Below are 27,267 nucleotides of genomic sequence, written 5' to 3'. Positions count from 1 at the left end.
GCCAACTGTGTCCACATATCTATTCAGGGGACACCATCACAGGGCCTAATAACATCAGCCACACTATCAGAGGCTCGTTCACCTGCACATCTACTGATGTGATATATGCCATCATGTGCCAGCAATGCCCCTCTGCCATGTACATTGGTCAAACTGGACAGTCTCTACGTAAAAGAATAAATGGACACAAATCAGACGTCAAGAATTATAACATTCAAAAACCAGTTGGAGAACACTTCAATCTCTTTGGTCACTCCATTACAGACCTAAAAGTTGCAATTCTTCAACAAAAAAAACACTTCAAAACCAGACTCCAACGAGAGACTGCTGAATTGGAATGAATTTAATTTGCAAACTGGATACAATTAACTTAGGCTTGAATAAAGACTGGGAGTGGATGGGTCATTACACAAAGTAAAACTATTTCCCCATGTTTATTACCCCCCTCCCCCACTGTTCCTCAGATGTTCTTGTCAACTGCTGGAACTGGCCCACCTTGATTATCACTACAAAAGGTCTGTTCCCCCCTGCTCTCCTGCTGGTAATAGCTCACCTTAAGTGATCACTCTTGTTACAGTGTGTATGGTAACACCCATTGTTTCATGTTCTCTATGTATATAAATCTCCCCACTGTATTTTCCACTGAATGCATCCGATGAAGTGAGCTGTAGCTCACGAAAGCTTATGCTCAAATAAATTGGTTAGTCTCTAAGGAGCCACTAGTACTCCTTTTCTTTTTGCGAATACAGATTAACACGGCTGCTACTCTGAAATTTATAAATTACATGTCATGCTTCTTTATAAGATGTAAATGTTAAGTACATTTGTCTATGTAGTTGGTAGAGGGAATTCTGAACACAAAACACTCCAAAATTAGCTTGCTAGAATGCATCACTGGGTTGTGGGGCTGCCTGGGCACTGCAACCTGGTGTAAGGGGTCACAGCCTTGCTCAGGCTTGGCCTAACCGTGCCTCCATCATGATGTGGGGAGCTAACTGGGCCAAAGTTTGAGTGGCACTGTGACCCTCTGTGCCAGGTCAATTGCCACTGACATGGATTTGGCCACACTGGCACAAAGCTGAGCTATGCCCAAGTTTTAGTTAGGAGTATATAGTAAAAGTCATGGAGAGGTCACAAATGTAGCCTTAGTTATTGGTATTCTCCCTTAAGTAGTAGCTCCCCACTGTACCCTTTCCCCCTAGTGGGTTACTATCCATTCTAGCCCCCAGCCTCCCCCTCCTCCTTTATCCCCTGCCCCCCCCATAGGCACTGTGTGACTGGAGCTGTTTTTTAGTGGCCTCTGATCACACACCTCTCCCCAGTTGCCAGTGCAAGGGAGTGCCTAATGTTTACATCTAGCATTTTAGCTCTAAGCCTCCTAGATCTCTGTGCAGGATAGCATGGGGTCAAAACATGCCCTCAACACTTACAACCACTAGTCTAACATACAGCTCTGGCACCACAGGCTATTGTGTTTATTTTAATCTCATACAAATAAGATTACAAGCAAAAGGCAACTGTGATGTCTTTATTGGTATAAGATTTTACAATTGATCAAAGACTTCAAAAAACAATCTCACTAAAATACATTTTAGACGAGACTTTCACAGCAGGCATGAGGTGGAATAAAACTACAGAATACCTCTTTGAAGAGTGCAAACTTATTTTAATAGTTTAAGGGCACTGTTGAAAGGTACCAAATTCTCACAAGACTTCATCCATTTCTGAACATTGGCTGGGACAGCATGAGAGCTACTTGTCTGCTGAAGTGCACACCACGCCACGATGTCTGCTACAGTGAGTTCATTTCCCCCCAGCCAGGATGTCTTGCCAAGGGTGGTGTTCATGGAGCGTAAGACTGCTGCTTTTTCTTTATTGCTACCTTCCTTCAGCTGGAAGATGGCTGTATCCACCCAACTGTCTATCAGAGTTGAAGTGACTACATTATGCTTCTGGCCAAATAAGGAGAACAAAAATCTAGCAATATTTCCTTCTCCTTCAATGGGACACATGGTTTGAATGCTGAACTTCATCTGGGGCTTGGGAACTGAAATTAAGACAAAAATAAGAACACTTGGCATCACAAATGTTTACATTACATATAGGGAGAAGGTTCATTAGTAGTAGAGGCAGGGTTGCTAGTGCTGCTTATTAAAGTTTTCCCTAGAAGACCCTTTTTTCAGTTATTTATAACTGGCCCTGTTGGGTTGAAGTTTTCCATTCTAGGTGTCTGTCTCAGTCTCAAGGTTTTTTTGTTTTTTTTTAAAAACACATTTGAGCTGTTTCCAAGAATGAGTCTAGGAAAAAATACCTTTTGCTTCTGTTAAGTTCAGCCTACCTTTTCAGGAAGAAGTTCTAGCACCACCTCCTTCCTCCACTGCCCAATACTATGGAGCAGGGCCCTGAAGTTTGGGAAAGAGGAGGGCTTTTGCTGTGATAATACATCCAAATCTGGCCAAGCTCTAAGCCTTTGAAAAATCAGTTTCCACATGCTCAGTAGGGACTTAGATTTTAACAGCTAAATTCCTTGAAGATTCTGTTCTCAGTGGGCATGCTGCCATTTGAGGCTGAGCAGAACTGTCCCTGTAGTGAATTCTGGACTGTGCTAGGTCCAGGAAACTGCTTAAGAGCAGGTACCTAACTCTCTCATGCTTTCCGTGATTCATTGGGCCTAGGCAATGTGGAGGTGACAGTTGGTTGATTCCAACAAAGAGTGCCAAGGGCTAGGAGAGGAGTCTTTTTGCCCACTAGACTCCACAGAGCCTGGAATGAAACCCAGCGTGCTTGAGTGTCAACAAATATCTGTGCAGCTTTCAGACAAAGTGTACCCCACTCTCAGGCTGGTACACAGAGGATACCTACTACTTCTATCAGTTACTCCATAAACTCCAGGGGCAGAGGTCTGTGAGGGTTCCCGCTCTACTGATGAATAATGCATGGATTCAAGATGATGCTATCCAACAGAATTTGTTTTCAGGGGTTATTTGTGTATACTTTTCTTGCTTTTTGAATATTGCAACCTTAATTCAGCCAACTTGTGTATATATATTATGGTAGTCTTTAATTATATATGTATAATTTAATTATATGATCACACTTTTCCCCACAGGATCCCTGCTTCATTCAGTACTCTGAGCAGCTCTTCAATATTGCTTTCTTATTGCTCAATGCATGGCCCCATGCCTGCCTTACTGCATGCTATTCAAGAACTGCTTTTAAAAAAAGAATGATTCATTTCCTTTTGAGCTTTCCCATGGTGCTTACCACTATAATATTGGAGTGCCTTCCCAAATCAATTTATTTTAACAACCCTGTGGCACCTTAGAGACTAACAAATTTATTAGAGCATAAGCTTTCGTGGGCTACAGCTCACTTCGTTGGATGCATAGAATGGAACATATAGTAAGAAGATAGATATAGATATATGCACACACATACAGAGAAGGTGGAAGTTGCTATACAAACTATAAGAGGCAAATTACAAAATCACTCTTTAAACAAAAAAAATTCTGCTCACCTGCTCTATTAAAGGATCTTTCATGCATGCTCAAGAGCAGCACTCAACTCAAGCCTACTCCTTCCTCACTTTTCTGTGTGTACACACCTGCCTCCACTATTTCATCTTTGTTGCTGCTGTTACTGGTATATAGGGTTGCCAGCTGTCTAATCGCAAAAACCCAAATACCCTTGCCCCACCCCTGCCTTGAGGCCATGCTCCTGTCCCATCCCTTCTCTGAGCCCCTGCCCCCATTCACTCCATCCTCCCCTCCCTCCATCACTCGCTCTCCCCCACTCTCACTCACTTTCACCAGGCTAGGGAAGGGGGCTAAGGTGTGGGAGGGAGCCTGGGTTTTAGGAGGGAGTTTGGATGCAGGAGGAGGTGTGGGGTCAGGCTCTGGGAGGGAGTTTGGTAGGTCTGCTGAAACAGTTTGCATAGTGGGGGTGTTGAGAGTCATTGAACCAAACTAAACCCTATATATAATGCAGCAGCACCCTCAACACTACTAGTTCCAGCACCTATGGAGTTTGGGTGAGGGAGGGGGTGTGGGGTCAGGCTCTGGGAGGAAGTTTGGGTGCAGGCTCTAGGCTGGGGCAGGGGATTGGGGTGCAGGAAGAGGTCAGGGGGTCAGAGCTTACCTCAGGTGGCTCCCAAAAGTGACCAGCACATCCTTCTAGCAGTGGGTCTCCGCAAGCAGCGTCCCTACAGCTCCCATTGGCCACAGTTCCTGGCCAGTGGGAGCTGCGGAGTCAGCACTTGGGGCGGGGGTAGCACGCAGAGACCCCCTGCCCTCCCCCAAACCCAGGGGTACAGGAATGGTGCCAGCTGCTTCCTGGAGCAGTGCACAGCCACGGCAGGTAGGGAGCCTGCCTTATCCCTGCTGCCGTGCCAGACTGTTAGTGCCCAAAATCTTCCGGTTTGGCTGAAGTAGCCTCCGGAGATCAAGTGTGATACCAGGAGACTCCTGGCGAAACCAGGAGGGTTGGCACCCCTACATTTCTTTCCTAGCTGAGGAAGAGCATGCTCGTGGAAGCTCCTTCCAGAGCAGCAGATGAGGGATACACCTGAACAACACACATTTGAGCATACACAAACTGCTGTCAAAAGGAAACACAGAAAAAAGGCTCTGATACTTCTCTTTTAGTAACCCTAGGAATTACTTGTAGCAATAGTAGGTACAAAATTCACATGGAAGTGTGATTTTTCAAATTGAATGACCTTTTAAATGCTGTGTTCATCTGAAGCAAGTGCTTGAAATTAGAACTATTTAACCATTTGCAAGCCAACACTCCCCTTCTGTAAATTAGATGCTGTTCTTACCATTCTTCCAAATGAGAGTGAAGCCCAACTGGTACTCGTGACGTGATTGTTTCCTAGTCTGCTCACCAAAGCATTTCAAGAGGTTTTCTGGCACACATTTCACTGATGAGTGTGTATGAACAGCTGATAAAATCTTATAACGCTCACACAGCAGACTGTGCAGTACTAACAGTGACAATGGAGGTTGAGAAGGGTTTGCATTGATCACAATATCTTTCAGAGCATCATAATCCTGCACCAAAAGTAAATAATATTTAGCAGATATTAATGTGTAACTCCTCATTGCACTGCAGAGACATTCAATAAGTACATTTTGGTGTGGAACAAGAAATTTATCAGGCCATGTAGTTGTATATCATAAACCTTATAGCATTCCATTTGTTTTTTAACATTTACAATATCTGCTTAAGTAACTTCCTTACCAAAGAGTAATATTTCTAAAATAAAAAACACAGTGCTCATTATGAGTCAAAACCTGGTTCTAGCTGAAGTCCAAGGTAAAGAGTCCATTAACTTCAGCAGAACTAAGATTTAGTGCCATGGCCATAATTTCAAGATCAACTAGTCCAGCTTACAGTTCTGTGATCCGGAGGTTTCAAATAACCCAAACTGAACAGATTTTACTTTAAAGAGCAGTAGTAGGTCTTTGTACATATCAGTTTTGAGTATCTCAAATTTTACTTAGCCTGCAGTTTTTTACCCTTTTATTCAAACCTGGATGCAAAGCAAATTAACTACTGATCACAGAGACCTCTTCATGAAAGGTAATTCATTCACTGGACACAAGTATATTGATAATATACCAATCTGGACTTGCCTTCCCAAGCATTGAATCTAGGTCTGCTGTGTTTGCAGTCAAAGGAGCACATTCATCAGCTTGGATTATATTCGTTACATCAAAGTCGGCATCTGGTGTCTGTATCATTTTTGAGAGCCCATCGACAGCAGTTTTAAGTTCATACAAGCGTTTTAAGATCTCTTCTTGGCGGGATTCAAGTGCTAGAAGTGATGGGTCAACCTCTTCCTAGAGGGAAAGAATTAGATTAAATTAATTTTCACTCAAATCCAATACATCAATACAATTAATGTGTATCATTGAACGAACTGTGCACAAGTCTCATACGAATTTATGTTGACACTAGTCACATCAAACCTTTCATTTTAACACACTATGGAGAAGTTTTAAAAATATCCTAAAGATGTCAGGGAAACAGAAAGGTCAGGCAACTGGAAAGGAAGAGCTGGAACTTTTGGCACCCAGGTAGGCAAGCTGGTTTGAGACTGTGCGTAAAGAACATAAAATTGATGTCTGCTAAAATAATCAGCAAATAGTTGACAATGTTGACATTTATACTGCCATATTTAGGTTTTGAGTAGATAATCCATTAAGATGCATAGGGAATTAACATCTCTCAAACATATTGTTGCAGACTGGTACCAAACTCAGGACATTTATGCTCAAATAAATTGGTTAGTCTCTAAGGTGCCACAAGTACTCCTTTTCTTTTTTCAGGATAACAATGCTATCACCTTACACTTGATTCACATTCTATGGTTACCTTCACAGCCATAAAGGCAAGACACAACATCTTAATTTCAAAAAATAAAACAGACTCTGAAACACCCTTCCACAAAGAGAAATGGAGTCCAGGCCAAGGAACCCCGAAGGCTTTGCCTATGACTCTCTGTGGCCCCAAGAAAGACGTTTTACCTTCTTGTCTCAGTTTCCCCACTAGTAAAACAGAGACTAGTAAGATCCGCAGAGGGCTTTGAGAGTACATATCCCACAACATTCAGCGTTCACACAGTCAGACCCCGTGCGACTACGGGCAGGCAAACTTCACTGCTGACAAAGGAGGCGCGGCGTTATCAAGACGCTGCAGAGCACGCAGCCGGGCAGGCCGGGACAGAGCTCCACCAGACGAAGGTTTCCCGGAAGTGGCCACACAAAGCAACGGTTGGCTTCCCCCAGTGCAGAAACTGAGGAGACCCCCCACCCCCGGGCTTGAGGGTTCCGCGGGCTGCCTGGATTCTCGCCCCCGCCCCCACAACGGAGACGGGTCCCTCCCTGCGGGGAAGACTCCACAGGGCCCAGCTCCAGGGGCCGCTTAGACCCTTCCCGGGAGGAAGCGGGCCGGCCTCACCGGGGACAGGGGCAGGACGAGGGACCGCTCCCTCTCGGCGCAGGGACAGGCAGTCGCCATGGCTGCCACCCGCCCCAGCCTAGAAGAAGCCCACCCCCCGCCGCTCCCCGCAAGGAGGCCTCCATTCCGCTCGCGTGCGGCGGCCGCGCTCCTCAGGAGCCCTCCTCCCGCTCGGCTCCTACCTGGTGCAGTGGCGCAGCGGCCGCCGGGCCGCGGTGCAGGTTCTGCATCGGGTACATACAGGTGGGGAGCTGCTCGGCCCGCACCGCCCCGGGCGCCCCGTGAAAGGGCCTCACCTTGTACATGGGCATCGCGACAGCCCCGCACCTAGCCCGCCTGACTGAGTCAATCACACTACGCTGCCACCGCGGCAGGCACCGGCCCAGAAGCTGCCCGCCCACCTCAACCTGTCCTCCATTGGACCACGGACAAGTCCCTCACACCAAAGCACAAGCTATTGGTCCAACTAGAACTCCCTCCCCACCCCGCTCCTTTACCCTCATCCCACTGGTCAGAATGAGTGACTGATGCAACCAGGTGGATCTCAATAGGGCGAAGAGCAGAGATCCCTCTGCCGATTGGGCAGAACGGTCAGCCAATCAGTAGGCGGGAAAATGGAGCTTGCTTCCGATTGGAGAATATGATTTCCTAGTGGCCAATGATCGCGCGAGGGTGGAGCCTACAGGAGTTGTGCTGCTGTGGGCTCTGTCCCAGGCGGCTTAACGTTGGCGCGCTGCTGGCCTGTGTCCCAGGAGTCCTGCCTGGCCGCCTGCGTGCCGGGAGCAGAGACTCTATGGAGGCCCCGGCACCCTGGTGAGGCCCGTTCCCCGCGGTGGGGGGAGGTGCTCGTGACTAGGAGGCGTCTGAGGGCTCCTCTCCCTGCACCCGGAGGTGGCTTCATCTTCCCCTCGGGGGTGGCGCGCGCGGGGCCCTCCTCCGGCGGCGCGCGGCCGTGCCGTGCTCCCACTATGCCCTTCTGGCACCCTAAAGCTGCATCAGCCAGTCAGACTAACACACTAAGGGGGGAGATGAGAGAGGGCTATAAAATCATGACTGGTGTGGAGACAGTAAATAAGAAAATGTTATTTACTCCTTCTCAGAACACAGGAACTAGAGGGTACCCAATGAAATTAATAGGCAGCAGGTTTAAAACAAACAAAAGGAAGTATTTCTTCACCTCAGGCACAGTCAACCTGTGGAACTCCTTGCCAGAGGATGTTGTGAAGGACAAGACTATAGCAGAGTTCAAAAAAGAAAGGTCCATCAATAGCTATTAGCTAGGATGGGCATGGATGGTGTCTAGTCTCTATTTGCCAGAAGCTGGGCATGAGTGACAGGGGATGGATCCCTTGATGATTACCTGTTCTGTTCATTCCCTCTGGAGCACCTGGCATTGGCCGCTGTCGGAAGATGGGATACTGGGCTAGATAGACCTTTGTTCTGACCCAGTGTGGCCGTTCTCATGTAGATGCTTGGTATGTCTACAGAATTACTTTTTTTTGTCAATGTAGTTAATCCATCTCCATTAGTGGCAGTAGATAGATCAGTATAAGATTTTTTCCATTGACACAGGTGTTTCTACTTTAGGGTTAGGTTGACCTAACTATGGTGATCATGTGGTGAAATTTTTCACAGCCCTGAGTCAATCTAATTATTTAGCGCTGGTCTACCATAGAAACTTATATCAGTATAGCTACATCTCTCAGGGTGTGAAAAATCCACACCCCTAAGAGACCTAGCTATACTGACCTAACCCCCCAGCATAGACAGTGCTAGGTTGACAGAAGAATTCTTCTGTTGATCTAGCTACCAACTCTCAGGGAGGCAGATTACCTCTATGGATGGGAGAAGCCTTCCTGTTGGTGTAGGTAATGTTGCTGAAGCTGTGCTGCTGTAAATGTTTTAAATATAGACATACCCTTAGTCTGTGGTAGGCTAGTGCAGGGTCCGTTCACAGCCTAGCTTGCCGCAAACTAAATGTTTGCGCAGACAAGCCCTAACACTCATGATACTGCACTGTAGCTGGAAGCCTCTACTTACTTGGTTCTTAACTGTGTGTTTTTAGTTGCCATAATTGCGGTGAGGGAAGTAGTACTGAATGATAGCAACCTTTTTCACATCTAATTCTTAATCGCATTTTTTCTTTTAGTGCACAGCCTGCTAAAGCCATCAAGCCTATAGATCATAAATCAGTTCACCAGATCTGTTCAGGACAGGTTGTACTGAATCTAGCCACTGCGGTGAAGGAATTGGTGGAAAACAGTGTAGATGCTGGAGCTACTAATATTGGTAAACTTGTTATTTTAATTTCATGTGAGACTAACACTTGGTACTCATATACTGCTTTGTAACTTCTGAGTGCTCTGCACCTGCAAACAGTTCAGGACAAATGCTTTGCATTTGACTAGGTATGTTTATAGCCATTTTACAGATGGGAAAACTAAGGCATAGAGCACTTGGGGTCCCAGTTCTACAGTTGGATGTGTGGAGGCTGTAGTACTTTATTTCCATGGCTGGGTCCAAAGTAGAGTTGCCCAATGTTATATAAAATTAATGGGATTACTATTGTGTAAAGTTAAGCATAGGCATAAAAGTTTGCGGGATTAGACCTGTTTTGGAAGCTTGCTGCAGCATGTCCTACACTGCTAGAAAACCAAATGTAATCAGAATCTGACATGGAATCCAGCCTAGTTACCACCATTTGATGGCTGTTCAGTGGACTATCAGAAATTAGTTTGGTTTAAGTCTAGTTCCCAATGGACAAGTTTCCGCATCACAAAAATGACAGCCGTAATTAACGTTAACTGATACTCTCATCAGAGATACAAGGTGAGGTAATAACTTTTATGGACTAACTTCTGCTGGTGAAAAAGACAAGCTACACAGAGCTCTTCTTCAAGTCTCTGCAAGGAGGCCAGGGATCTGGATGGAGATGGAGACTCAACTATTAGTGTATCATGTGTGAAGTGCTTCCTCCATGTTAGAGTTCAGACATGTTAACAAAGCAGCATGAGGAAGCTTGTGTTGCTGCTTATTCTTAACCTCTTCCAAGAAATAGAGGATTTTAGGGTCCAGGCTGGCAACTTTTATGAGCAGAAGACTCTAATACGTGCATGAAAATTTAAAAAAATTGAGCTAATCTAGCAGAAAGTACAGGGTTGATTTGGAATTGAATAACTTAACTCTTGAAAGCTGTGAATCTTGTTTAATTTGATTCAGAAAACAAATGGCTGTTGAAGAGTTTACAATGCATTATTGACTTTGTGATGCTATACATTCTAAATATTGCTCATGAACACTGAATGAAAACAATCTTTTTTACAATTTTTAGACCTAAAGCTTAAAGATTATGGAACAGATCTTATAGAAGTTTCAGATAATGGTTGTGGAGTAGAGGAAGAAAACTTTGAGGGCTTAAGTAAGTTAAATTCTTCACAATTTATGTTTGTTCTAAATGTTTGAGAATATTTATATTATGTATAAACTGTGGTTTATCTGTCAAACTGATAACTGCAGTGAGAAAACCCCTTCTTTCTTATAAAATTCAAGTTTAATCTCTTTAAGATGTTACTTAACCTTTCTAGAATGACACATGTTCCTGCAAGAGTTGTGGTAAAACTAGTTTTATTACCATCCTGGTGTCATTATGATTATGGTACGTACACATGTGAAGACCAGAACCTAATTATGCCTTAGAGTGGGGTGAACAGTGTGTGTGTGTGTAGGGGGGGAATTGTTGCATATGTTTATTCAGAGTCTCAAGGAAATTTTGATTCAGCTGTGTTCATTACTCTTTCATGTTCACTTTCTTTAAAAGTTCAAGCAGTCACATTTTACAAGTATAACTGTTAATGAAAAATGAATTTGAAGCTTGAATATTTGCTGAAAGCGAGCTTGAAATTGTATATTTGACAGTAAAATTTTCAATTTGTAGATTTTAAGTCATCCAAACAGGAAGCAGAAACAATACTATGTGACTTATGTAACTAACCAACACTTCAAAAATGGCAAATATTCTCAACAAACCGTTTGCAAAGGATCTGCAGACTAAAATTTATTTACTGAAGGCATAAATAATTTGGAATTACATTGGAGAATTTTGCAGATTATTTGCAAACAGAAAACGGGGGCAAAAATAGTGAATAGTTGGTTAATTATCTACTTGACTCTACTATAGTTACATAAAAGATAGTATAAGCATCAAAGTTTTCTGTTTCTTTGGGAAGATACAAAATATACCTTCATACATCAATGTCATTTTGGAAAGATATGATACAATTACACATATTTTAAATACATTTTTCTAGCTCTGAAATATTATACTTCCAAGATACAAGATTTCTCTGATCTAATGCATGTTGGAACATTTGGATTTCGAGGTGAAGCTCTGAGTTCACTGTGTGCGTTAAGGTAATAATATTGTCCTTCATTAGTTATTAATGAAACAAGACTTTGGAAACTTGTAATTGGGTTATTTCTCAACTAAACAAGAACCCAATTATTTGTTTTTCTCCTTTATTATCTTATTTTTTAACTGGGTAAATTTGTTGGAATTAAGATCTCTTTGCAATACAAAAATAACAGTTTAATTAATGTATTAATTAAATTATTAATTTATTAAATTGTTAAATTATTACTTACAATATTTAATTTATTAATGATCCAGACCCAGCAAATCTGGACAGGATTAAATTGTATTATAACTTGGTTAAAAACAAGTTTACCTTGATATAGTAATCTGCCTAGTTTAAAGAATATTTTTGTAACGCGGTTACAATGCACGTGGATGAGACCAAACTCTGCTGGGTCTCATGTTATTCAGTTTAGCTGCAACCAAATTAACAATTGTTAAAATGTATTGTTTTGTTTTGTATAGATATTCTATGGAATATATGTTCAGGGACAATCCATTTAAGCGGTGATTTTTCTTCTTACCACAAATAACTATAACTTTAAATGGAAAATCCAATAAGTAGTACAATGTTAGAACAGCAGTAGCTATGGTTAGGTGGAAGGTTGTCAATTTTTAAAGCATCCCTATATAGTAAAGTGCTGAAGGCGTATAGAAGTGCATTCCTGAATCCGGGCCTACATTAAGAAAAAAAAAGACCATTCATACTCTAATTGCAAAAAACCCCAAGATGTCCTTTGGCTCTTTTAATGTGCAGTATCCTTCATTGTAAATACAGTGATTTATCATGTAAACATAACAAATTAGTGGAGGCTTCTGCAATTATGGAAGACTGAGTATCTTGACTCCTGCAGTTATAACAGTTAGATATTTATTGTGATCTCCCAGCATCCAGAGACACTTTAATTGTGAATAACCTCCTATTAACTTAGAAGCGGTCAACTTTCACAATTTACAGGAATCTATTGAAATATGTAGGACTCAGCAAAGCATTCTGTATAAACCTACATGGCTGAATAAATTGATCCAAATATCAGTGATTGATGAAATAATGTTTTGAAATTTCATAGATTTATCCCAAACTGCAAAGACTGCCTGAATCCATTCAGCATCCACAATCCTTTTTAGCTGTAAGTTCTTAACATGAAGCATCTGATTAGTCTTATTAAACTCACAATTTTAAAGTTAAGCACATACATAAGGCTTTGCAAGGGCTATGTTTTGCAATGCATTTTGATCCTCAGGTGCTGTGCAAAGGCAAAGTATTATTCTTCAAACATTTGCTTTTTTGTAGTTTGTAACTCTTTAAAACTTTGTTTTATTATTTCTCTTGAATTAGCTGCGTGTTGGAAATAAGTGCAGTGTTCCCATACAGTCTTGTGCATCACAAATATTACAGTGTTTTGTGATTGCATTAGAAAAGTAGTATCCAAGTAGCATGAAATCAAAATCAAAAGCCCAACATCATGGTCTATCTACAAGATGTATGTAAGGGATAAGAACTTAGATTTTTGCATTGTAACTAGGAAAATTAGGAAGGTCTGCACAGTGTTGTTTGTGTTTTTATGAATACTCTTGGTTAAAAATCTTGAAGGGGAAGTGAAATTTGCTTCTTAGAGAACTTATTTGTGGTACGAAGTTTCAATCCAGAACAAATATTTATCTATTAGAAATTGTTACAAAAGGGAGTTAATTATGTAAACTCTGATTTAACCTTAATTAAAGATGTGTGAATGGTGCTGGCATAATGTGAATAGAAATACCTGAAGTTTTCGGTACTGTAGACGGGATAAAGAAAAGCTACTGTTTAATTAATAATCCTATTGCCTCTTTTTCCCTCTTCCAGTGATGTTACCATTTTTACTTGTCACAAATCTGCAAAGGTTGGAACTCGTCTGGTATTTGATCACAATGGAAAAATTACTCAGAAAACTCCTTACCCACGACAACAGGGAACAACTGTTAGCGTGCAGCAATTGTTTTATACCCTGCCAGTGCGGCACAAGGAATTTCAACGAAATATTAAAAAGGTGTAGTGAACTGGAAATTCTGCTTTTAAAAAATGTGATAACCTGCAAATCTAAACCTTGTAAAAATAAATACATATAATTTAAATACATATAATTCAAATCATTCTTTCCTTTATATCTTGGTATACCTTAGTGCTAGAGAGAGTTGATTAGCTCAGACATTTTATTCTAGAACTTTATCTCTTTCAACATAAGTAATAAGATGTGGTCTAAGATTCTTCTCTTTTCAATCTAACTTCTCATTAGTGGTACTAACATTTACTTTAAGTGTTGGTTTGATGCATCTAAATCTTGCATACTTTTTCATCTATTGACTCTATATTTACATTATAATATTATACAGATCTTTGTGAAATAATAAAACGGACTCTCCCTTTTGCCTTCCTTACGTATTTTACACAGATTTTATGTAGAACTACATTAACAAAACTTTCAAATTTGAGAAAGAAAGCAAGATAGGAATGAGCATTGCATAATTAAAATTTGAAAATGTAGTGTTTTAAATTACCTACTTAATATATATCTTGTAAATATGGTTTAATCTTCCTCTTATTTTTTGCATGTAAAAATCAAACTGTTTGCAGGGTTTCTGGAAGTTGTAGCTGAATCTCAGAATAAAGCTATACAACCCGGTTTGGAAGTGAGGAAAAAAATGTGACGTACGCAAAGATAGACATTTTAAAATGTCTAAATAGGATAGCCTATTAATGTGTTTTCTGTTTCATAAAAATATTCAATTTTTGTTTCTTTAATAGGAATATGCAAAAATGGTCCAAATATTACAAGCATACTGTATCATTTCAACGGGAGTTCGAATTAACTGCACCAATCAGGTTGGCCAAGGGAAAAAACACTCAGTGGTGTGTACCACTGGAAGTTGTAGTCTAAAGGAAAACATTGGAGCAATATTTGGGCAAAAACAGGTAATACTGTAGGAAGGGGAGAAAAAGCAGCTGCAAGAATATGTTAAAATCTAATTAAATACAGTATGAGTAAAGATGCTGTATAAACCATTATGCAGGAAGCTGTCTTAAGGTATAGGAGGAAGGGTGTAATAATCATTGTGCTCTAGCACACCCTATAGTTTGAATAAGAGAGTGCAGTTTCCACAGACTGCTTTTTTTGTTTGTTGTCACAGTTTTACCTTCTTTGCAGAAAGAGAGATACAGAATGGTGGGATGAGCGTAAATCTTAATACCTCTGTTGAGACTGGTAAAATTAGTATTCTAATAAGTGCTTGAGAGAGATTAAGCCTGGTTATCTGTTAATTTTTGTGATATATGGACCACAGGTATCCTCTCCAATCCTCAAAAGCATAATTATAAAAATGTTAGCATGGTGTGCTGTGGAAGACTCGCTTTGCAGGGTAGAAAGATGTCTGAGTTTTGCAGCCTTTCGCTATGATATTTAGAAGCTTATTCTTTAAAGTTGTGGGCTATCTTCCAAACTGGAATAGCAGTCAGCAGATGTAGACATTTGCAGCTTGATGCTTAATAAATGTTTGCTATAAATAAATCTGTTATAAGTATCTCGTGGAAAGAAGTAGAAAAAGGAAGACAAAAGCAGTAAATGCACTCTTGCCCCCAGCCCTATGTCATAGCTATCAAGCATTTTTACTCCATTGGCTGGTGGGGTTGCTAATGAGTGATATTGTACTAAGTATCTCCTCCCATTCTGGGGCCCATTTGTGCTATTCCATGCAATGCTCCTAACTCCTGTTCCTCCTGAGAGTGAGTGTCCAGACCAAAATGTAATTGGATGTCCTCCATGGGTCAGCCAACTAAAATGTTAAGTTACATGTATCTATTTATATACTACTGCACCTTTAAGACCAAAGTGCTGAATCAAAAACAGAAAAAAGTGTGTGTGTCCTAACTGAGAAACTGCATTAAGATTTGTTTCAGAGTAACAGCCATGTTAGTCTGTGTTCACAAAAAGAAAAGGAGTACTTGTGGCACCTTAGAGACTAACCAATTTATTTGAGCATAAGCTTTCGTGAGCTACAGCTCACTTCATCGGATGCAAAGCTTATGCTCAGATAAATTGGTTAGTCTCTAAGGTGCCACAAGTACTCCTTTTCTTTTTACATTAAGATTTTTTTATTGAAGAAAATTATATCTGTGTTTCAGGTACCTTGTGTTTCAAATGGGATGTCTTATCAATTGTATTATCATTCATTCAGAACATACAAATTTATCTGATGACGTTGTCTTCTGATATGGCATGAATCTTGATTGGCTCATTTATGGCTGGGAAGTCTGAAGCTGAATAAATAATACTATTTTTTCCGTCTTGAATAGGCTTAGTGAGTGAGTGTTGGCATGAAAGGGGGAGCAGAACACTTAACATTGGAGTTGTGTGTCAAATACAGGTTAAGAAGAAGAGTTTGTTAGGGATTTATACTTTTGCATGTGCTCTTTAACAGTGTAACTATAACCTGTTGTGTGCTTGAGGGTACTTCCTTTGTTCAGTCTGGCCAGTCATCTTTTAAAAAAATATAATTACCATGTGCCAAGTTGGTTGTGATCCTGACAATAAAACAAGGAACTGAAAAGAAGGCCATAGTTATAATTGTTTAATCAATTATCATCTTTCTGACTGAAGTTAAACTTTAACAAAGGCAAAAATGAATGAAAAACCCACTGACTTTAAATCACTAAAATGATCTTTGATGTTCTTGCACCAAGGAATAGCTATGAATTTAAATTTCTTTCAGTTGCAAAGCCTCATTCCCTTTGTTCAACTACCTCCTAGTGAAGCTGTTTGTGAAGAATATGGCCTCAACTCCACTGATACGCCACAGAATCTTTATTCGTAAGTGGGAAGCCACTGCTGTCAGAAATGCATTTTAAGATGGTAATTGATTTAAAGGAAATCCAAGGTTTCAGGTGGTTTGCAGTGACTAGAAAACTTAGAAAAGCACAGTTGATACCTATCACATTACAACTGTGGAAATAAATAATTTAGCTTGTTTTACGTAGTTTGTTTCCATGTTACAACTCAGGATTAAGATGAAACCAGTTAAGTGTATGTGGAGAGGGAGGGATGGGGCTGATATTTCTTGGTTTACCCTAATTTTCTGCTGAATTAGTGACCACATGTAGTGTTCTAAATAATTATATATTATGGGTCAAATTGTGCCTTCATTTATGCCTGTACATCATCACTGAAGTCAGTACAATTGCCTGGGTGTAAGACAAGGTAGAATATGGTCCAACTTGAGTAAAGAAGTTCTTTTAAATTAAAAAGTGCAGTTTTTTAGAATTTATAATGGTTAATATACAAGAGATTTGTGAACAGCCATATAAATGCTTGGGTTTACCGTGTCCTCAAAATCAGTGTCACAGTTGACTATCCTTAAGGCAGAAAAAGCATGAATGCAGCTTTTTCTGAAGTCAGTGAATGCTACTCTTTCAGTTGGCTGGAGAGCTTGCTAGTGGTAAACTATTAGCCTTTGCTAAGCTGGGGTGAGGAGCAAAGCCACATGTAGGTATTTACTGAAAATATGTAATAGTTTTGGCTTTTAGTCTGGTCAGAAATGTTCCTCTATAGAACTAGCATTGACTCTTAAAAGTTTCTATTCTTCCTTTCTTCTATTGAGCCCTACCCTTACAATATTAATGTTAAACAGTATTACAGGCTTCGTTTCCCATTGTGATCATGGTGTTGGAAGGAGTACAACAGAGAGACAATTTTTCTTTGTCAATCAGCGACCATGTGACCAATCAAAGGTACAGTTCTTAATAATATTGCTTATAGTTAGGCTTGGAAGGATTAGATTTTTATCAGTAGAAGCTGGTAACGTTGATTTCATCATACACAAACCAATACAAAAAACTCCATAAAAAATAATCAGAATTTACAGACAGGCAAAATAAGAAAAATGTTGCTTGAGAACTTAGTGTCATTTAAAGATATTTACTTCATATATTTTGACAGTTTTGTGTTTTAATGGTTATAAAGCTTTAAGTTTTTAAATCTCAGCCTCCACTCTCCCGTAATTGTCTGATTCCCCCCCATAACTTTCTGCAAATGTGAAAATTTAAGTAGCTCAAAATCTAAATAAATGCTTAAAACCCCTAATTTTGTATAACTGTGAAAATTTTAATAGATAAAAATTAAAAAATACTTTAAAATAAACATCAATAATATTGTGTCAAAATTTATTTTAAAAAAGCAATTTCTGCCAACCCTGCTTACAGTTGCTTGATTTCCTTGTTTCTCTTTTCCAGTTTAGACCTAGTAATTGTTGTTACTACTTCTTTCTTTTGTATTGATCTAGTAAAGGAAAGATATAAATGTCTGGTGGTTGGTCAAAAGAGTCCCCGGAAATGACCAGATTAGAAACTTGTACATATAGGTCTTATCCTACAAATACTTACTCACTTTAGCTTCTTTGTCCACAGTGGGACTATTTGTGTGAGTAAAGGTCTAATAATGTGAATAAGAATTTGCGAGATCATGCTTGAAGTCTGTTTATTACTGCATTAGATAACATGTATCAGTAAAGAATAGAAGTAAGTAATGGTATCACTTGTTCTCTGTGTTCTGTGCAGATTTCCAAAGTTGTGAATGAAGTTTACCACATGTATAATAAGCACCAATATCCATTTATCGTTCTTAACATTTGTGTAGATTCTGGTGAGTTCTTCTAATCAATCTCCATTAACCTTTGTAAAATGCTAGAAATAATAAATATGTAACATATGCAATTGCATAGCTTTAGAATCATTGGGGTTTTAAGTAGCTTTTGGACTAACTAGATGAGTATTTATTATTGTGTTGTGAAGATGTTTCTGATCTATCGGAACATGTTCTATTATTGTTTGCACACTAACCAGAAGTAACTTTCTATGCCAGTCTAGACCAGGGTGAAAAAGGCAGTCTGCTAGGTAGAATTAAATATTGTGGAACTTAAAATGTCTTGCTATGCAGAAGCAGTATTTTTCACCACCGTTGCTGGATCTACAGGTAGTTTTGCAGTGTTGTATTTGCAGCCATATTATCCATATTACCAGTGGCTTTTGGTTTACTCTGTGAAATAAAGAGGGCAAAAATAAGGGAACTTCAGTCCAAGGATGGAAAGAACAAAAATATAGTATAATTTAGTCTGAAATATAATTAATAGCTTTTCTTTATTTTTAGAGTGTGTTGACATCAATGTAACTCCTGACAAGAGGCAAATTTTACTGCAACAGGAGAAGGTTTTGTTAGCAATTTTAAAGACCTCTCTTGTGGGAATGTTTGGTAGCAATGTCAACAAACTTAACATCAGTCAAAAACTGCTGGATATTACAGGTACATTAATGTTAACTCTGGAAGTCACTGTGGGTGTGGCAGATGTTGGAGAGCTCAGAACGATGAAAAAGATGTATTTTTAAAATTAACTTTCTGATAACAAATATGCCTACTAATGAAACTGACAAGCTTATTACCAGATTTCTAGTCCACAGTTTGTAGTCAGACTCCAACAATGCAGAGTATGTTGTCAAGATTGATCTGCCATTAGTTTCAAACAAACAACCCCACCACTATCACCATATACATACACATCACACAAAAGCTTTTCAGGCTTCCTTTATACATAATAAAAAAGCAGCTTTGGGTGCAAGCCTAGTTTCTTTTTTATATTTTCCTTTGGTTGCCTTTAAGTAAATTTGGTGCTGGCCTATTTGCATCTTGGGAGATGAAGTCCCTTAATTATCCACTGATCAGGTGTAGCACAAGCATTTGTGGTGCCAGATTCCTCACTGCCCTCCATTGGATATGAGATTTATTTAAAAAAAAAAAAAAAAGATACTGAACAGCCATCAAATGGTAACAGCTTTCAGCACTGCTAACCAGGGCTACGTTCAATCTGGTGACCCAGAGATTAAGGGTTTGTCGATAGTGGCTTGTTACCAGTCTCTCCTTTCCACATCCCTTCCCCCAAATGAGGCATTCAGTCCCCCAAATGTTTGATGTTTGTTTTGTTTTTTTAAATTGCATTTAATGAAAATCTACAATTTACTCCATTCATATTTTATTAGGTAACTTCAAAAAGATAGTAGCGGAAGAAACAGAAAAGCCTCAGACAGGAATGCTGCTTGATTCTGCAGCCCAGAATCCAAAGAGAGAAGAGAAAAGAGCAATGACTATTGTCAAATTAAGAGAGTCATTCTCTCTCCATCAAATGACAGAGAGCAGCTTTCAGAGCCCTAACAATGTCGGAAATCAACACAACTCCCCGGGGAAGAGAAAACTTACGTCATTTCTTAACACTTCAAGTCCTGTAAAGAGTGCAAAGTCCATCTCCAGCAAGGAATCTGAACATTGGAGGCAGACTGACTCAAATACATACTCAGTTACTAGCAGAGATTTGAGGAAGTTAGAAAATGACACAGATTCTGGATGTGGTAGCACATCTGCAGAGTCAAATGTTGGCTTTAATACTCCAGAAGTTGGTAGCTGCCTCAGCAATGAAAGTGCAGGCAGTTCACCTGAAGAAGAGTTCATTATTTCAAAAGAGGAGCTTCAAAGTGTATGTCTTGAAACTGTCGAACTTAGTGAGGAATCATTGGAATATGATGCCAAATTTTCAGAGGTTGAACATGAATTGACCCAAGTCGGTGAACAGAATGAACTGAGTGAGTTACCTCAGCAAGCCAGTAGTTTTCCCCCAAATGTGAAGCGTTTTAAAAGCGAGCAAGCTAATTTAAAGGCAGCCAGCTGTCCAGAACTGAGGAGTGCTGAGAACCATGCATCAGTGCCACACGTTGATGTACCAATTGAAATTAAAAAGAAAACTGTGCCACTTGAGTTCTCTATGAGCTCTTTAGCAGAAAGAGTAAAAAGGCTAATACAGCAGCAACAGAAAAAGGCAGAAACACAGAATTATAGAAGATTTAGAGCAAAGATTAGCCCTGGAGACAATAAAACAGCAGAGGATGAATTAAGAAAAGAAATCAGGTATTTTGCACCTTCTTGTTAAGGTATGTTAACCAAATGATAAACAAAGTTGATGAAAAATATAGGTTAACAGTATTTACAAGAGAGCTTTGATCTGCTTGTTAATTTTGGAGATGTAGGTTTATATATGAATGACAAACCTACATTACTGTGTCAGCACCTTTTTGGCAATTTGTTTCATCAGGTAACTCAAGCTTCTGCAAACATGTAGGTCCATGTAGAATATGGTAATGTGCATAATAAACAGCTAGTGCCTCACATTTTATAAACTCCTCTTTAGTAATAATCTGGAGTATGTTAAGTGGTGTATCCAAAAAAACACCAAACTTACAATTATTGAGGTATTTCTCTGGTGGTATTCTGCTGAGTGGAGCCCATTATTCATGTTGCCTCTTCTAAAATACTGTAAAGTTTGGGGGTGGAGAAGCTTTGGAGATGGACTGAGTCAGATGGGGACTAGACAGTGAGGGTCTGAGACACAGATATTCTTGACAGTAAATATTTTGGTTGTCAGTGGTGTAGAGAGGCCTATCCCTTCCTACTGAAAAGGAGGCAGGTAGCTCTAAAATCTTTACATGTGAGTTATAGTTTATAATCTGTTTGTTTTTCTATATACAGTAAAGAGATGTTTGCAAAAATGGAAATCATAGGTCAGTTCAATTTAGGGTTTATAGTAGCCAAGCTGAACTCTGATCTCTTCATAATTGACCAACATGCTACTGATGAAAAATACAACTTTGAGATGTTACAACAGCACAACATTCTCCAAGGTCAGAAGCTGATAGCGTAAGTGTCTTTAGTGTGTTACTATTAACATTGGTTTGAAACAGCTGGAACCTAGTATAGTAAATGGATGTAGTGAAACTCCACTTCCAGTGAAGTAGATTGTAATGCTCTGGAACTTTCAAGTACAGTTTTAGTCACGTTGAACTTCTGTATGATGGGTTGGACCCCCCCCACCCTTCGGGGATGCCATCTGATGTCCTGGGGTTTCATGAGCTGCACCTGTTCCACCAGCCTGGATTCCCTCTCCCTGTTTTGCTGAATTAGGCTCTCCGGCCTCTTGCGGCACACATATGCAGGTAGGGTCACACCCAGCTGCAGACACAGACTGAAGTCAGCTCTGTGTGAGAGGATTCACCCAGCACTCACGTCCTCACCCCTTTTGGGGAATAAACCCAAAATAATACTGTCTTGCACTGTATAAAAAGAGTGCAAGCTCATAAAAATTCACCTTCTCCCTCAATATGAAGAGAGATATGGACACCTTCTTGCCCCCACCCCCAGTTAGACATTGCACAAACTGGGTTTAATAATAAAACAAATTTATTAACTATAAAAGGCAGATTTTAAGTGATTATAAGGGACAGCAAACAGAACAAAGCAGATTACTGAGCAAATAAAACAAAACACGCATACTAAGCTTAAGATCTCAGAGACCGGTTTCAAGAAGTAATTTCTCACCGTAAATGTTGTTTTAGGTAAGTTGCAGAGTTCCAGTAGCTTAGAGTTCTAGTTATTTCTTCTTACAGACTGGACTCCTGTCTCAGTCTGGACTCACCCCTGCCTTTCCCTTCAGGTTAGTTCCTTTGTCCCTTCAGGTTCTTTCAGCAGTCCTTCTTGGGTAGGCAATGGAGGAGAGTCCAAATTAACCTCCTCCCCAGCCTTAAAAGGGATTTTCCTAAGGGGGGAAACCTTTGTTTGATCCCCATCCCCCTACAGATGAAAAGTACCAGCAGTGTCCAAGGTGGTATTTTGTATCAGGTGTTCTTATCACCTGACCTGGTAGTGTCTCAGGAAGGAGAGAGATTAGTATCTTCACAGTCTTATTGTTTCTTCCTAATGGCCCATCAAGGCTGTGACGGCCGGTTGTCTGGTGGGTATCAAAATGTTGTAAATAACTTGAGAAAAGCCTTGAAGCTTAAGGGACAAGTTTAGCTGAAGATTAGTGCAGAATCTTAAGTAAATACGTCAAGAAAGAAACATTTGGTATGAATATTTTATAGAAAAGTCTCGCTGGAATCTGACAGAAGAGAAGTGTGCATGAGGAAAGGAGAGTTTTAGGCTTCAGTACATTAAAGCACTTAAGCACATACTTAAAATATAAGCATGTGTGTAAGTACTTTGCTGAATTGGAATTATAGGACCAGATTCAAAGTCCTCAGAGTCAGAGTCTGTCCATTGAACTCATTTGCCTTTGATCAGGCCTTTAGAGAGGATAAGGCAAGCCAAATGCTGGTACTGTGTTTCTGCAGTTCTCAAAAATTTTAAATTCTCCTGAAGTAGGCTTTATAGCAGTTGTCATGGCTTGACAGTTGCAGAACCAAATTTCTGCTGCATTTCAGACTTGGTCACTCTGTATTAGAATTTTGGAATTTTATAAGCTTAATGCAATGTTTCACAGGAATTTTAATAATCATACTTATGTAGCACCTTACATATTCAAAGTGTGTCATCAATATTAATTCCTACAACACCCTTTAAGATAGGCCAGGCTCACTCTTAGAAGTGCTGAACATAAACCTGGGTAAAACCCAGAGAAACTATGGGGACATGGTTAAGGACATAGTGCCTAAGTGTCAGAGCCAGGATTTAATTGTTTTTAATTCTGTTGTCATATTACACAACTTTGTAATTTGGTTTAAAATATATATTTATTTTTTTCCTCTCTCGTAGGCCACAAAATCTTAATTTAACTGCTGTAAATGAAACCATATTGATTGAAAACTTGGAGATATTTAGAAAAAATGGGTTTGATTTTGTCATTGATGAAGATGGTAAGTTTGGATCCAGAATCACTGGAACTAGAAAAGTTTACAGTTTTCTTCTTCTCGCTCAGTAAACAAGATTAAGTTTATAGAACTTGTCAGTAGTATTGCAAAATAAGGTCTTAAATATTGACTTGCTATATTCAATGCATACTGTTTTTCTTCTATGATTCTTGAAAATATTTAATGGAAAATTATAGAATGCATATTTGTTTAAGAAATTGGATTGATAAAGAATTATATAGACTCCTCCAGTAATTCTTCTTAGCATGTGGTAGTGACCTAACAGACCCCATTGCCACTCTAAGAGATATTGAGTTTATTCTTCTTGCATTGCATCAGTAAAACCCTTGTTCTATATGTAACAGGATTACATATAGGCAAACAAATGATCTGATAGAGAAGGGAACAAACAGTTGGGATTACTGGGTTCTCTTTTTGGCCCTAGTACCAATTTGCTTTGTGGTTTTGGGCAAATCACTTAATAGCTAAGTGCTTAATTTTTTATCTGTAAAAATGGGGATAATACTTGTTTATCTCAGAGTCTCAGAACAAAAAGCACTATGTAGTGTAAAGTATTGTGTGCCGTAGAGGAAAATGTCTGTTATCCCTTGTGGCATTTTTCAAGAACATACAGGCCATGCCATTCACCATTATACATTTTTAAATTTCAGAAATCTTCAAGGGTTGTTATTTTGTTTTTGCCAAAAATAGCCATGGTAATTAGATTTTGTTTGTAAAAGTTTGATGATTATTTTTAGTTACACAACTTCAAAAAAAACTTTAGACAGTCAGCTCTTTCAAGCTGTCCAGTTTTTAAAATGTTAGAATTTTTGTAAAATTAGAAAATCTCTCAAAAGACTGTTTGCTAATTAAATTTTAGTACTCACATAGGGATCATTATGGATTGACTTATGGAACGAGCATGTTTAATTTTTTACTTATTTGTCAAACAATAAACAAAATGAAATGTTCACTTGCATTGATAAACTATCTTGCTTTTAAAAAAAAATCTTTCAGCTCCTGTAACTGAAAGGGTTAAGTTGATTTCCTTGCCAACAAGCAAAAATTGGACTTTTGGTCCACAGGACATAGAGGAGTTGATCTTCATGTTAAGTGATTGCCCAGGAGTCATGTGTAGGCCCTCTAGGGTCAGACAGATGTTTGCGTCTCGAGCTTGTAGAAAATCTGTAAGTGTTGCATTTGATGTATATTTACTAGTATACACTGTATATTTAATTGGACTGTATGTTGCTAGTGGATTTTGACACCTAACACCCTTGGTCCTGATCCTGCTCTTTTGTTCCAGTGTAAATCAAGAGTAACTTCACTGAAGTCTCTAATTAGACCAGTTCTAGTACAGCTAAGGGCAGAATTAGGCCCTTTGTATATGGTCTTAAATGAGATTTTGATTGTCTTGTAGGTCTCTTTATTTTAACGTCTTGCACAGTATCTTATCTGCTGCTGTAATTGGAGAAGTACAGCTTTTGTGAGCAATTTGCCATAAGGGAGAAAGAGAAAATATCATTGTTAAACTTTGTTTGCATTTTTGTTCACAGGTGATGATTGGAACTGCACTTACTGTAAATGAGATGAAGAAACTGATCACCCACATGGGTGAGATTGAGCATCCTTGGAACTGTCCCCATGGAAGGCCAACTATGAGGCACATAGCCAATTTAGATATGATTTCTCAATAATAGCAGCCCCTTGTGTGTATTTTATTCGTGTTTTTTACTCTTAATTCATTGGCAATGTTATTAATCCACTTCTTTTTGAATTACAGTTTTTATCATAAAACTTTTTTATTTTGTCAAAGAAGTGACAGTTTTAGCCATCATTTTGCATATTTAAATGTTACCTGAACAACACAGGCATCCTGTAATCTTTCTTTATTACTCCTATATAAAGACATACCAGAATTTACTTGTAAATACATTCCTTTTGTCATGGCTGGCCCTGCATATTACTTTTTTTTTTTTTGATAGCTGAGATTTAAAAAATAAACTCTTTTATATGGAAGTTCAAAACTTTAGGTGAACACTCTTTATAGAGACTGTATTATGGTATGACAAAGTAAAATTATATATCTTAGGCTATGGTGCCTCTTGTGTAACCGTTTCAGATAAATCACATTTGATGTATAGGTGAAAGTATTAAATCATATTTTCTCTTTTCACTATTAATTGCAATTCAGTGTTAAGGTTTTTCTGATGTTTAGTAGTGAGAAACATTAAACACTGGTATTAAGGAGAGGATGGTATGAATTGTGGACCTCCGACATCTGCCTCTGCCTCTTAAGCAGCATCTTACTGAGCCTTACTCCATAAACATTCTTTCAAGAAAATATTCCTTTTCTGAGAATGAAAGCAAGCAACCCCCCCACCACCAATGGAAAGGAATAAGTAAGGACATTCTAAAATTAGGAGCTTCTTTCACTATAGAAACAAAGCAGTTGTTATATTGGTTACTTTGGAGCCAGGAGGCCAAATCCTGGGCTTATTGAAAGTCAATGGCAAAACTCTGACCCTCCGATGAAGTGAGCTGTAGCTCATGAAAGTTTATGCTCAAATAAATTTGTTAGTCTCTAAGGTGCCACAAGTCCTCCTGTTCTTTTTGCAGATACAGACTAAAACGGCTGCTACTCTGAAACCAAGAAAATAGTGTTTTTGTTTACAGCGGTGTGCTAGTACACAGATATCTGTTATATTTATAGAGGAGGATGTTTGCAACCTTGCTTTTGTCCTTGCCAATGGATAGCACGTGGGAATGCAAGGTAGAAGAAGTGCATTCTCTTTGTGGCTATATTATTGGATTGTGTGAAGCTGAGCAGAATCTACTTAAATCTACCTCTGTTCCTTAGTTTCCCAGCATGTGATGTGGGCATGATGCGGTACTAGGAATAAGTACTATGAGCTTATCAGGGTAAGCAGTGAACAGTTTAAAGGGGGGAGAATATAATCCATCCAAACTTCTTCCAAAAGGCAGGTTGGGGGCTAGAGCCAGGTTCCTTTACTGTAGAACTTCAGGCCTCCTGCCCTGTATTGCAGAAATAATCTAAAACCATCAGGGTAGTGTAAGCAAAGCACAAGGAAATGTGGGACCACTAGAAGAAAAATACCTCCCCTGGCGCCTGCCTGGCACCAGCTGTGCTGCAGTCTCTGGGGTAGAAAAAAACGTGCCTCCGCAGCTGCCCTGGGCATTGCAGCCAGCTGGCAGACAGAGGCGGCGGGGCACCTAGGCAGGGGTAGTTCCGCTGGGGCGTGGCCACGCCAGCAGCAGGCCGGGGCCGCTGTCGTAGGCCCGCCCGCCGGAGGGGGTTGTCCCGGTACTTGAAGGAGGGGGAAGTGGGCGGCGGTCCCTTTAAGATGACGAGCGAGTGGCGTTCTGCCCTGCGGGCGGTTACTATGGTCACAGCGCCGGACGTAGGACGCTGTGGCAGGAGCCGGAGGGACGGGCGCCGAAACCCCCTCCGCTTTGCCCAGAGGCGGCCCCAGGCGGTGGCCGGAACGCTGGGGACTGAGCAGGGGGGCCCTGGCTTCCCGCTGGGTGGTGGGCGGCCGAGGCAGCGTGGAGGGGAGGCCGGAGCGTCGTGCTGCCCGGCCAGCCGTGCTGGGGGCTGCTGCATGCTGAGCGCGCCCGCCAGAGAGGCGCGGGCGCAGCTGTTCCTAGGCATCCCGTCATAATTTTCCTTCCCGGTTTGCTGTGGGTGCGGGAGGACGGAGAATCCAGTGACGATACAGTCGCCTCAGGTGTCGTGGCTGAATTGCCATCTCCTTCCAGAGAAGTTTTCTAGCTTGGAGAAATTAGTCTCCGGAATCTCCACACCCCGCTAGCTGTAACAGAACCGCAGGAGGTTTGTAATTGTGTTCAGTCCACCACCATCGTTTTAACTAATATAATTTTACACTTGCTTTAACCAAATACCCATGGGGGTTTAATGAGTGGGTTTTTAATCCCCCCCCCCACCGAATCATTCCTACCTAATAGAGTGTGTAATATTACCGCCTTACAGAATCAGGAATACTAAGCCATGAAGATTTAACCACAAAACAATGGAGTCATGATTCTAGACAACCACATTGTTCCGTGGTTTTCACATAATCCTTTGGGGTCACAAATATGTGGTGGCATTACCTTATTTCCA

General features: G+C 40.1%; 3 protein-coding genes across 14 annotated transcripts in view; 2 read left to right on the top strand and 1 right to left on the bottom strand.

Moving 5' to 3' along the window:
- Positions 1-1,508: 1,508 nt before the first annotated feature.
- AIMP2 (aminoacyl tRNA synthetase complex interacting multifunctional protein 2) lies at positions 1,509-7,365 on the bottom strand. 3 transcript variants are annotated; one of them, XM_048868111.2, is made up of 4 exons: positions 7,260-7,365; positions 5,637-5,843; positions 4,820-5,051; positions 1,509-2,047 (listed from the first exon to the last, which is right to left on the bottom strand). In XM_048868111.2, the coding sequence occupies exons 1-4, from the start codon at positions 7,272-7,274 to the stop codon at positions 1,662-1,664; spliced, it is 840 nt and encodes a 279-aa protein (XP_048724068.1). In that variant the 5' UTR covers positions 7,275-7,365; the 3' UTR covers positions 1,509-1,661. The 3 variants fall into 3 exon arrangements, with proteins under 3 accessions (XP_048724068.1, XP_048724067.1, XP_048724069.1); XM_048868110.2 differs by having other exon boundaries at positions 7,146-7,352; XM_048868112.2 differs by lacking the exon at positions 7,260-7,365 and adding an exon at positions 6,531-6,701.
- Positions 7,366-7,606: 241 nt separating this feature from the next.
- PMS2 (PMS1 homolog 2, mismatch repair system component) lies at positions 7,607-25,711 on the top strand. Of its 2 annotated transcripts, XM_048867277.2 has the most exons (15): positions 7,607-7,776; positions 9,113-9,252; positions 10,295-10,381; positions 11,271-11,373; positions 13,221-13,404; positions 14,160-14,327; positions 16,121-16,218; positions 17,036-17,135; positions 17,961-18,045; positions 18,550-18,702; positions 19,434-20,352; positions 20,971-21,138; positions 23,029-23,129; positions 24,141-24,310; positions 24,680-25,711. In XM_048867277.2, the coding sequence occupies exons 1-15, from the start codon at positions 7,622-7,624 to the stop codon at positions 24,818-24,820; spliced, it is 2,772 nt and encodes a 923-aa protein (XP_048723234.2). In that variant the 5' UTR covers positions 7,607-7,621; the 3' UTR covers positions 24,821-25,711. The 2 variants fall into 2 exon arrangements, with proteins under 2 accessions (XP_048723234.2, XP_048723235.2); XM_048867278.2 differs by lacking the exon at positions 20,971-21,138.
- An 828-nt stretch (positions 25,712-26,539) lies between these two features.
- The window catches only part of LOC125643506 (radial spoke head 10 homolog B), a 37,046-nt gene continuing 36,318 nt past the window's right edge, over positions 26,540-27,267 (top strand). For all 9 annotated transcript variants that reach the window (XM_048866206.2, XM_048866205.2, XM_048866202.2 and 6 more), the window contains exon 1: positions 26,540-26,976. The gene's annotated coding sequence lies outside the window, so the exon portion shown is untranslated. The remainder of the gene's footprint in view (positions 26,977-27,267) is intronic.

This window comes from Caretta caretta, chromosome 10, assembly GCF_965140235.1.
Source record: "Caretta caretta isolate rCarCar2 chromosome 10, rCarCar1.hap1, whole genome shotgun sequence".
NCBI classification, from domain to species: Eukaryota; Metazoa; Chordata; order Testudines; family Cheloniidae; genus Caretta; species Caretta caretta.
This window is presented reverse-complemented; position numbering and strand designations above follow the sequence as displayed.

Coding starts and splice junctions, on each gene's coding strand:
- PMS2 (XM_048867277.2), top strand. CDS start 7,622: ATGATCGCGCGAGGGTGGAGCCTACAGGAGTTGTGCTGCTGTGGGCTC. Junction 16,219..17,035: donor ACGCCACAGAATCTTTATTC/GTAAGTGGGAAG, acceptor AATGTTAAACAG/TATTACAGGCTTCGTTTCCC. Junction 18,046..18,549: donor TAACATTTGTGTAGATTCTG/GTGAGTTCTTCT, acceptor CTTTATTTTTAG/AGTGTGTTGACATCAATGTA.
- AIMP2 (XM_048868110.2), bottom strand. CDS start 7,274: ATGCCCATGTACAAGGTGAGGCCCTTTCACGGGGCGCCCGGGGCGGTG. Junction 5,844..7,145: donor CCGCTGCGCCACTGCACCAG/GTAGGAGCCGAG, acceptor CTTTCCCTCTAG/GAAGAGGTTGACCCATCACT. Junction 5,052..5,636: donor TAGATTCAATGCTTGGGAAG/GCAAGTCCAGAT, acceptor CTTTTGGTGCAG/GATTATGATGCTCTGAAAGA.